Below are 12,214 nucleotides of genomic sequence, written 5' to 3' on the forward strand. Positions count from 1 at the left end.
TATATTAAAATACCTCACTGAAATAAAACTGTGTAACAGTGCTGAACTTCGTATGGATGTGACACTTATATCACAATTTTATGAACCAAAAATAAATAAGTTAAAAAAAAACAAACAACTTAGTTCTGTGCAAAACTCTTGAGCCACCCAATCTATCTGAAGAGGCCAATCCATGACTGATAGTGTTTCACTGGTTTTTGTTTTTTTTCTTTCCCAGTCTGCTTTTACTGCATTGGCAGTGTGTCTAGGATCATTTTCATGCTGCAAAATTAAACCTTTTCTAATCAGATACTTTCCAAATTGTACTGCCTGGTGGATCAAAATCTGATGGTACTATTCTATGCTCTTAAATCCAATAATTTTAAACGATCTCCAAACAAGGCTGGCTGAAATGGAGCCCCAAATCATGACAGAGCCGTTTAGTGACCATTTGTGATGAGGCTTCAACAAAAACTACAAGGCCAGATGCATCTTTTCGCTCCTGTGTCAAGTCTTTGCTGGTTTTTTTCTCATTCTTAAGGGTGGCTTTCACATCTGCAACAGATGCCATTTTCTTTTCTATTCCAGTATATTAAAATCCTTCAGCTACATCTCACACCATGGCAATCTATGCCAACTTTTCTTTATGGCAAACACTTTATTCATGCAAAAATGTTATTTTGTCTTTGAAACCTTGTTATTTTCTGCATTTTGTAGATCACATAACCAGGAATGGATTATATTGGGTTTTTCTGGTCAGCCTGCTGATTACAAAGTTCCCAAAGACACAATATAAAAATCGGTTGTTTTTTAAGCTGCCTGTGCAGGCACAACATCTGGAAATTCCTTGAGTTAGGTAGCTTTTCTACGCTTGAATAATTCATAGATCAGTGTAAGAAAATGGAGAGCTATACAGACTAGACTGAAAATAAGTGAAATGCAGTGAATGTCCAAAGAAAAACTAAGACTGTAAGAACTATTGCTCAAGACCACTTAAAATTTTTTTGTTTTTTTGAGGAAGTCTGGCTCTTTGTAAGTAAAATATAAATAACAACATTTTACACAGAGCTGTACGTTTCATAATTTCACTTTGATACCAACGGCATGTTATTAATCATATACAGCAGATTAAGTCTTGAATGAATGCATTTGTTTTGCAGTGAAGATGTAGTTTCAGCATTCTGGGGGGTCTGGATTAAATCAACAGAATTAAGTTCAGCTGAGCCCAGGTAGACTAGAAAACATCATTTTAATACTACCAAACTTCAGTTACAGCTTGACTAAAGCCCAAAGTATGTAATATACAATTACAAGGTAAGCAGTGTGATGAATGAGCATCAGTGTTAAACCTGCTGGGATTAGCTGAGCTTCATAAAGCTGGGCAGATTTCCTCCTGTTTGTGTGTGCGTCTGTGTGTCTGCGTGTGCGTACAGGGTAAAGAGACTGCTCATTCTAGTCGTGCAAAATCAGACAGCATTAAAACTTCACCTGAGGCTGACACCAAGCGTCTTGCCTCTATGGGGCTTCTGTATCCCTGGCCAAGTGAGCCCCGTTCGGGGTGCCGAGGAATGTGCATTAACTTCGTCCCGTGTGAGAGTCTAATTCACCTCAGGTGCACCTCTCCCGTTACCCTTCCCCCACTCGAACATCCAATCCCACAGATAAGGTGCCATTTCCCAGCCTTACCGCGAGCTTGGAATGCGTAACAGAGCAGCCATCTATCACAATTGTCATACATTAAACAGTACTAAAGTTTTTAAGTCAAACAGGAACCAGACACTTAAATCGGTGGTAAAAACATTTTATCTTCAACATCATGTCAACTGTATTAAAAGACAACAATAAGACAATGATGGCTTTGAAATTAAAAAAAAAATCTATACAATATGTCAAAAGGAGAAGATGAAGGAGTCTACTTTACAAGTCTAACTCTATCTTTCAAAACTCTAAGCTTTGGATTTTTGTTGATCTTGTTGTTGAAAAGTGCTAGCACTTCTTCCTCCTTCTTAAAATTCCTATCACCAGTGTAGGAATAGTAGGCAGCCAAAATCTGAAAAACATGAGCAAGCTTTTACTTTAGTGTTAATAAAAGATTATAGATCTTTGAAACTTTAAGAGTTTGATATACAAATAATGTGTGTGTGTGTGTGTGTGTGTGTGTGAATGGGTGGATGACTGAATGTGTAAAGCGCTTTGGGGTCCTGAGGGACTAGTAAAGCGCTATACAAATACAGGCCATTTACCATAAACAACTACATCCTCATTTCATATAGCAATGAAAACACTTCATGGCTCACCTTCTTTCTGAGTTTTTTCACTGACATTTCCTGGTCAGGTGACTCTCTCAGTACTGCCTTGATGTTCCCCTTCCAGTTAAATTTACCTGATGAGAAACAGAAATCAGCTTTCAGTACAGACACTAATCACCAAGGGTCACTTTCTCACTCTGAACAAAAGAGGCAACACTGACCTCTACTGACTAATCATTTAATAAAGGAGAGCAATCTTAGTCATTGCTAGCTCCACCGTACCTTTAGTAGCAGCTCGATCCTCAGTCTCCTCTTGATCATCAGCATCCTCCGTTTCTTCATCAACTGGAAAAGGATGATAACAGAGTTATCTAATAAATGTTGAAATACACACACACTTAAAAAAAAAGAAAAGAAACATAAATCTGACCAGACTTCACAAAGCCGCCGATGTAAACATCCCCAATCTATGCTTGAGTGTTAGAGAATACCTAAACTCAGTTTAACCATGACAGTAACAGATGATGTCTAGCACTTCAGAAATCTTGACTCACCCTTTGTTTTCTTGCTTGATGTCTCATTTTCAGTGCCATAGCTGTTATCATCATCACTGGGTTCTTCAGAGAGCTGTTTTCTCTTTCTGTCCTTTTTCTTTTTGCCCACCATTTCTTTCTCCAGCTCTTGTGCGACTGTATTTTCAGCACCTTTTGTAGCTTTCCCATTCTTCTGCTGTCGGGCCTCTTTGCGTTCCCGTTTGTTCAGTTTTTTCTTCTTCTCTCCCTCATCACTTGGGTGGCCATTCGGCTCTTCTTTTCCATTAGTGTGTACTTTGACTTCAGCCTCTGTCTGCTGAGCTGGCTGTGGGGGCTCTGAAGCCTGTCAGACAGTGGCAGTTAAAGACAATCACTACAACTATTGTAAACATGCTAGACTCTTTATTTTTATGGCATACTTGATGTTAAAAGGAGCAGTTTGCTTCCACTCATTTCCTGGTAACATTCAAATTTAATAAGCACACATTCACAGAAGAAACTAAAAACATGAGAACTAACAAGCCTAACTTACGTTATCAGCTGCAGCAAGTATATTCCACACTTCCTCCTGCAGACTGGGGTTTGGTATTTTCAGACTATTTTTCATCCAGTTCTGATGGGAAAAGAAAAATGTGACAGTGAATCAACATTAACGTGAAAACGGATTACTTTGTACAGTTTTAAGTAATACTAACCTGAAACTTGGCCTTCTTTCTCGGTACGTTATCGTAAGTACTGACTTGCTGGAGGACATCTCTTAGCTTTGCACTGACTCCAGGTTTGTTCATGGCTTCGTGGACTTTCTTCAGTAAAAGGACATAAAGGTAGAACAGTTGGCTTTCCTAAGTGATCCAAAAGCTTTGCAGAGTTTTTCTTTTTCTTCCCTGAATCTTACCTGGATCCACTGCTGCTGTTTCACATCTCCTTTGTTTGTTTTCGCCTCGTAGCCTTTGCCTCCATACTTCTGATCTTCACTGATGCATTTAATGTGGGTTTTGTAGTCATCGCCCCTAGTAGACAAACACACACAAATCGTTAGCACCGAGGCTGATCTAGCGCCTGTTAGCCTGGGCTAGCAGTAAACAGTCATTAATTACCAGAAGTCTTTTCCACAGTCGATGCAGGACAGGACCTGGCAGCCCCGGCAGATATTTACATGTTTATCAACCTGAGCTTTTTTCAGGGACTCCCCACAAGCGTTGCAGGTGAAAAATACCATATTCAAAGACTCTCCTGTTTGGCTAGAGTGCAGCGATAACGGTCAAAACTGAACCAACCTACACTCTGCGGCACCGACCTATAAACCGGAGTCGGTTAAACTCTCATGCGAAAGCTGAACGCATGTGACAGCGCTGATACGAGCTAACGTTAGCCAAAGAACGGCGGCAGACCCGGGTCCCCTAAAACTGTAAAACACTACAAAATCAAACCTTCTCCTGGGAAAAGTGGAGGTCAAAACGGTGTGAGCCGACGGATTAAATCAGTTGCCTCAAAATCGTATTTGAGCGCAAACGTTCAGCGGATTCGTTATGTTCCAAACTTTTCCAAACACACATTAGGGTACCACTACCCGTACCGGAAACCTGACCGGTACCACGCATGTGCGAAAGGCTACTACTTCCGCTCGAAGCATTTTACGATAGCTACTGAATATCTGTTAAGATGTTAACAATAATAAGTATCTTTTAAAATGTTTTCAGTGACGAAACATTTCGATATAATGTAGACAAAAACTAAAAAAAAAAGATAGTTACGGATCAGGACTCCCCGATCCGTACCGCGCATGTGCAGATGTTCTCTTCTTCTCCTGTTTCGTTTAATGGCAGTTTACTCCCCAGTGTACGAGGATACCGCCACTTGCTGACCGAGCGAATGAGCACTATTGTAAACTGAACCAGCGTCATTACAAATCGTGTTTGTGTATGGGTTAAATTTGATTTAGTGGTAGTCGAGTGTGTTTATGATTGTCTGTGTGGAGAGGATTGATTGGAATAGTGATGATGATGTCCGCCATCACTGTCAATTGTCAGTAAACAGTTAATCTGTCTGATTAATCTTCACGTGACATATTATTAAATCTGTATTATTAAGTCTGTAATTAATTAGGCGCCATTCTTCTTATTTTACCGCGCTGTTATTCAAGAAAGGGAGAAAAGCAAGAATTTGTTTATATACGGAGGTATCCATTGTTTAAATGTCCCGGGCAGTCGGAAAAGAGGCAGAGCTGCCTTTTTTTTTTTTTTTTAAATGAACTTTATTTATAAACAGCAATATAACATGTGAGGCACCATCGTTAATTCAAACATCCAAATATCCTCGGTTGAGCGGTACAACGAGATAAGAGAAAACAATGAAGATAAAAGGAAATTTTTATTTATTTTTTTTTTTTTTAAAACTGTCATTGTAGGATTTGAAACCAAAGGCACAAATAATATGAATAAAAAAGGGGCAATCATGATCATTAAATAGGGAGGTATCCTTCTAACATACATTAAACTTTTTAAATAATACAACAATTTTACAGGCTTACTTGTTATTCACAAGTTTCAGCGACTTAGCCCAAAGTTTAATGTCACTCAGCCATCCGTTTATACATGGTTTAGCTTTAAAGTATCTGCATTTGTGAATAAAAAAAATTCCCAGTAACAAAACCGTTCTAATCATCAAGTCAAAATCTGCATTCTCAGCAAGCATTTCAAATTTTATTACGGTCACCGTCAAATGGGGTAACTGAATTCCCCTGGACTGTAGCCAGCTCCACATGTCATTTCAGAAGCAGTAACCTGATTCACAGTAGAAAAACAAGTGATCCAGACTTTCAGTGTCATTTCCACAAAATGTACACACATCTAAGTTAAATTTCCGTCTTAAAAATTCATTGGGTTGGGTAAATCTCATTTATGATTTTAAAGTTAACCTCTTTTACTTTAGCTTCCATGGTCTCAAATTCTATAAGAATATAATTTCTTTTAACTGGATTAGGACAATTTTCATTTATCAAAATATTCCTGATTACCTTATTTACAAACCTGCTGTCACCAGATTAAACTCCAGCTATTCAGAGCTGTCTCAGTCCAGGAGAGAACGAGGGATCAGAATCTGGAGTCGTGCACACTATTGTTTCATTTAGTGTGTATCCATGAGATTCGTACAGCAGGTCCAAGTTGTGCCTGGAAAACAGGAAAGTCGTCTTTAATAACTTTAATAGCAGGCTTGTACAAAGTGAGGCTTTGTGCTCACATTTGCTGCAAACACTTGTTTTAATTCTGTCACCCTCTTTTGATGAAGAATTCAGTTAAAATCAGGCAACAACGGGACTTTCTTTTATAATGTGTTCTTGTGAATTGATTGTGTATCGCATACATTTGATTTGGGTTGCAGTTCTTATTTCTGCAAGACAACAGTCATCTGCTGGCCAAAAAAGTTTTCCAAATACCTCCACGTGATCAAGCCTGGATTTAGAAAAGAACAGCAAAAAAAATCTGTTCCTCCTGCTTCAGATGGAATTTTTGTTTGTGTGTTCAGAGGCTGCGGCGGGAGGCGAGACCTTGGCTCATCCAGCTGGAGAGCCTGACCAGGAGGAGTCGAACATTACCCTGGCTCTTCCAGGGCACCCTGCAGGCTCGGCTGCTGGCATTGTCGAGGGAGTGCAGCCGCTGCTGGGATGATGTGAACGCCAAACTGGAGTTCATCACAGGTCGACTGCAGGTATGTGAGTCAGACCTTCTGAGGAGTGTTTCACTTTTCTCTCTTCTTTTAATTGACTCTTTTCTCTCTCTCTCTCAGCTCCTTGTCTCAAAGTGGGAGGGATTTGAAGCACAAAGAGAGGAGCTTGTCCTTTGGTTGGCTGATATGCATGACCACCTGAGTGAGGTTGACCAGCTGACAGGAAACACCTGTGAAAAACTGAAACAACTGCAGGTGTGGGGTTGTTTTGATATGACATATGTTTGATATGATACATACGTCAGAGATATCCTAAACTGGACTAACAAAGGACCATGAGTCCAACATGAAACTTACCTTACATAAGGTGAGGCTGAAGTTCATTGATAATTTTAATCAAAAACTTGTTGTTGAAATATTTTTACTGAACATGCAAACATCTGCTGATGAAAATGTGTTGATTTATTGGTCTGTTATGAAGCTATTGCTATTTCTAAAGTGTTTTTATCACTGTCTGATGTTTTATTAATTAAAAATTACATGTATTAATTGTTGTGTTATCTTAGTATAGTTTTTATATGTATTTATTTGTAGTCTAGTAAACATATATTTAATTATTACTGTTTAAATGACTAATATGTGACATGTATTAGTAGTGATGTTGTGCTGAGGTTTAAAATGCCTTTTTTGGTATACTATGAAATGGCAATAAACCATTAATATATGTCTATGTGCTCATATTTATTTTACCCTACTCAAATTTAATTTATCATACATTTTATTTTGAAAGATTTAAAATGGTTCATTAAAGAATTACTCAAAAACGGTTCCTTAAAATGTTTTTAAAAGAACCGTTTTAAAAAAAGGTTCTTTGAAAAACCTTTAAAGGTGCCCCAAAGAACCATTTCTTGATGGTTCTTTGGGGCACCTTTAAAGGTTCATCAGTGAACCACTGAAAGAAATGGTTGAACAGAGAAAAATGAGAATATGAAAGTAATTTACTTCATGAAATAACTCAGTGCTGTAGTAAAGAAAAACTAAACATAAGAGAGAAAAATAAATTGATGGAGTTACAAACTAAATCAGGTGATCTTTACCTTGAGAAAGCCCAGGGTGCCATTATAAGATCGAGAGCCAAATGGATTGAGGCAGGTGAAAAAAAACTCATCATATTTTAGTAAGCTGGAAAAATGTAGACAGCAGAGAAATTTAATCACAAGCTTGTTGATAAATTGGACTGAATGTTAAGATTTCAGAGGGATTGAAAGGGAAGTCTTCACTTTCTATTCCGAGCTGTACTCCTCAGAATATTCAGCAGCTGATGCCGATAGTTTCTTTAATAAAATTCATAAGCTTATCCCATGTATTGACAAACCTTTTAAAGATCTGTGTGATTCAGAGCTTAAAATTGAGGAACTGGATTTAGTGGTCAGGAAAATAGCATTTAAAAAAGTCCCCAGGGACAGATGGACTCACTGCCAATTTTTATCAATTCTTCTGGAAGGACCTAAGAACCTTATTATTTGATGCATTAAAAGAATATATAGAGAAGAAAGAACTGATGCCAAGCATGAAACAAGGGTTGATTACCCTGGTCCCTAAATCAGGTAAGGACAAAAGAATTTTAGACAATTTAAGACCCATCACCTTACTAAACACTGACTATAAGATCTTGTCTGGAGCTGTATCTGAGAGGCTAAAGAAAGGCATCTCAAACATTATCAGTGAAACACAATTAGGTCTTTTGAAAGGAAGACTAATTCATAACAATATTAGCCTGGTTTTGGACCTCCTTGAGTAAAGTGAAAAAAATCCAAGAGAGGGGATATATCCTGTTCTTGGATTTTTATAAAGCATTTGACTCAGTTGAACATACGTTCATATTAAAAAAGCAGTCTTTTGGTTTTGGAGAGGAATTTATGAATGTTATATAGATGTTATATAATGACAACAACAACTCTGTTTTGCTAGAACATGGTACGTGTTCAATGTTTGAGGTCATTAGAGGAATCACTTCTGTTCATCATGGTTGCTGAACTGTTGTCTATTCTGATTAAAACAGTCACATTGACGGGTTAACTGTGATGGGTGAACAGATAATAATCAGTCAGCTGGCAGATGATACCACCCTGTTTTTAAAAAATGAGGACTAGATTCCTTTAGCCTTACAGCTTCTCCAAAGCTTCTGGCCTACAGCTGAATATTTATAAATGTGAGATACTGGCTCTGCATGAGTGTCCCCTGCAGTCAACAAGTAATATACAGATCAAAAAAGAGGTGAAGTATCTGAGCATTGTAATTTCCAAGGATACGCTATTAACAGAAAATAAGAATATCTGTACCAATATAGAAAAATGTAAGTCAATTTTAAACAGGTGGTTGCAGAGGGACATAACTTTGTTTGGGAGGATTCTGCTAACCAAAATGGACAGTCTACCCAGCCTAATCTATCCAGCCTTTTCTCTGTCCCCATCTCCAAAACGAATTAAATCTATAAATCTTAATTTTAGGTTCATATGGAGGAACAAATGTCATTATATAAAGAAAAATGATGTGATTAAAAACTATGAAGAGGGTGGGGCTAATGCCATTGACTTTGATGTTATGAATGGTGTACTAAAATTGAAATGGTTAAGATCTTTCATTGGGTGGAACAGACTTTTTGTTACGTTATGACTTTGTTTGCAGTTCGTTACCTGTTAAACTCTCAGCTTTCCTTCAGCAGGTCCTTCTTTATTGGAAATTCATATATAAACATAACTTTACTCCTCACAATACCCCTATATGGAACAACAGGTCTGTCTGTGTAGGAAATCTGTGTACATGGATGAATGGAGCTCCAAAGGGATTTGGACTGTAGCTCATTTTATGGTTGAGAATGGGGTCTTATTAAAACACGAGACGTTCTGTGAGAAGTTTGATGTAAGATGCACTGCTAAGAGATATAAATCACTAATAAAAGCCATCCCAGCCCCTATGAGATCAATGATCAAAGAAGATATTGTGCACTCTAAAATTTTTACTGGACTGAGTTGAATTTGGTGACAGCAGGTTTACAAACAAGGTGATTAGGAATGTTTTGATAAATGAAATTTGTTCTAATTCGGTTAAAAGAAATTATATTCTCAAAGAATTTGAGACCATGGAGGTTAAGGCGATAAGAAGAAAGTATGTCTCACTTCCTCTTTCCCCTAAAGCAGGGGTAGGCAACTCCAGGCCTCGAGTGCCAGTGTCCTGCAGGTTTTGGATCTCACCCTGGGGCAATTAATAGACAAACCTGAAATGATAACATGCAGGGAGAAACATGGGATGAGAAGCAGGGAGATGCAGAGAACGCCAACTAATGGAGACAGACCGACAACCAGCAAAGGCAACCCCACACTATAAGGCTGTGTCCCAATTCAGGCTCTGCACGCTTGAAGTACGCGCACCAGAAGACTAAAAAGATGGCTAAGGTCCACCAGGAGAGACTGGACAGTATAGATGTAAAACCAATATGCCAGCAGTTTATCTCAGTTAACGAGAGGAGCAGGCATGTGTTTGGCTCCTTCAAAGACTGGACATTAAGTTGTTGTGTGGGGCACCAGTAGTCCATGTCTGTTGCTGTAACAGTAGTTCATGTTTAGAATAAAAAATCCCAGCTCACTGATTTGATCGGGGCAATAGTGTCTAAAATGTTGCATAATTTTGCTGAGAGATCTTTTACTTTGTGGTAATCTTAGATGAGTAGTTTTATGGACAAAAACCACCAGGTCATTCAGTGTTCCCTTAGTGCTAAAGTATAACAGATGTCGGTGTACTATAACTGAACTAATGTTGTTAAGTCCTTGAAGTCATATTCTTTTATTGTCATGACTGTATTTGAAGCTATTTTTATTTTTGTATGATACCTGATTTATATGGAATATGGCTGAAGTAAACTAAAGCCTAAAATACTTAGTCAGTCATTTGTTTAATAGTAATTTAACATTATATAATTCACATATAAAACTATGAATTGTAATTTTAAATGGTTTAAAAGAATAGAATATGTACGCAAGTATATTTCTCCTTTTTGTTTTTACCAAGAAGCAAAGACAAAAAGGAAAAAAAAAAAAGAAACAGGGCAGGGTTCAGTCCCCACCAATGCCAAAACCAAATCTACGCCCTTGTCCTGACTGATGACCTGGCCTGATTCTTTTACAACCCACATAACAAGTTCTTCCACACAGGTTTCCACCAAAAATCTGTATTTTTCTTTCTGTTGATGCGATTCTAGTTGATCGATATTAAATTGATTAACCATTTCTTTATTCACAATGATCGATCCCCCATATTTCATGTTTTCTGCTGTGATTTCTGTAAAGGTTGCTGTGTCATCACTGCTGATACTGTCTGGATTACTCAAGGCTGTGTTATTGTCTTTTTTGGTTTCTTGGTGGATTTCTATGGAAATCAGGCTCCAATTGTTAAGGCAAGACAATTTCTTAATGACCTTATATTTTTGGAGCATTTTTTTTCCTTGCAGCAACAAGTTTTAGCAGGGAGGGAGTCGCTGTCTGAGCAATCTGCCTGAAATTGCTCCCCCTCCTCTTTTTGGTTTTGTTTTTTGCCTATTTTTGTTTTTTGGTGTTTTCGTATGGAAATCAGGCTCCAGTTGTTAAAGCAGGACAATTTCCTAATGGCCTTGTATTTTTGGGGCATTTGTTCCTTGCAGCTGCAAGTTTTAGCAGGGAAGGCCACTGATTTTTGGGGGCTTCTTTCCTGGGCAGGCCTCAGTGCTACACCTGCCAAATCCGAACACAGGTCCAACATGTTGCATATAGACTCTATAGTGGTGCGATCTGGGTGACCTGCCTGAAATTTCTCCCACTGTTCTTTTGTAATGTTTTTTTTGTACTGTTCAAGGACTTGCCTCACAGTGTTTGCTGTGGCATTTTTCGGATTACTCGTGGCTGTGTAATCTTCCATTATGTTTGAATTTGCATTTCTGTGTTGAGAATTTAGAGTCGCTTTGTTAAAGATAAAGGTTTTTTTAACTTCTGTTCATAGCCATATATGCTATCCCAAAGGCGTTTTGCCTTGCCTATATGAGAATATAGGCTCCGCCTTGTCTTTTGATCTTAACAAATCTTTACGTGCAGGTGAATTAATTTACCCTGACTAAAAGGACCATCTATTTGTTTTTGGGTTTGTTTTTTTTTCAATTTTATACAAATCTTTTGGTTGGATTTTGCCTGATTCATGCCTGGCTTCAATAGAGTGGGATTCAAATTACCCCATTTACCTTAAATATGATATTGTTTGGAATGTTTCTGAAGGAAAAGAAAGTCAATTATGGTGTTAATGTTCTATTAATCTTGTGTAAGCAATATATACATAAATGTCATTTTTAAGACCAAACCAACCTTACTTCACTGGAAAAACGACCTGAACCTGTTGTTTAAATCTTTGACTTTCGTTAAAAAGAAAAAGGCTGCATTTTTTGTTTCCTTTTTGGAAGATTTTGATTTAGTGAGTTAATATTCTGTTAACTTTTATGACCCCGTCTTTATGTCTTCTTTTTCTTCTTACAAAGGTTGAAAATTGTATTTTCTGAATGTATAATATATGGAGCATTTTGTTTGTATGTTGATTTTGCTAATAAAATAAAATAAAAATAAAAAAAACACCGGACCGTTTGGTCGCTACATTATTAGTCTTCCCTGTGCAAATGCAACCAAAGAAAAGTTCCGAGCAGGCTGGAAACGAGCCTCATGTAACCTTTTTTTTTTATAAGTATGAACCACGTGGTTACTTTTAGCATGT

The 12,214-nt window shown here is 37.8% G+C and overlaps 1 protein-coding gene across 1 annotated transcript; it reads right to left on the minus strand.

The window, feature by feature from the left end:
- Positions 1-1,764: 1,764 nt before the first annotated feature.
- lyar (Ly1 antibody reactive homolog (mouse)) lies at positions 1,765-4,372 on the minus strand. The gene is made up of 8 exons (XM_040029186.1): positions 3,859-4,372; positions 3,657-3,771; positions 3,457-3,564; positions 3,294-3,374; positions 2,783-3,104; positions 2,511-2,573; positions 2,277-2,362; positions 1,765-2,029 (listed from the first exon to the last, which is right to left on the minus strand). The coding sequence occupies exons 1-8, from the start codon at positions 3,978-3,980 to the stop codon at positions 1,892-1,894; spliced, it is 1,035 nt and encodes a 344-aa protein (XP_039885120.1). The 5' UTR covers positions 3,981-4,372; the 3' UTR covers positions 1,765-1,891.
- Positions 4,373-12,214: the final 7,842 nt, after the last annotated feature.

The sequence above is a fragment of the Simochromis diagramma genome, unplaced genomic scaffold (genome assembly GCF_900408965.1).
Source record: "Simochromis diagramma unplaced genomic scaffold, fSimDia1.1 OVJJ01000483.1, whole genome shotgun sequence".
NCBI classification, from domain to species: Eukaryota; Metazoa; Chordata; class Actinopteri; order Cichliformes; family Cichlidae; genus Simochromis; species Simochromis diagramma.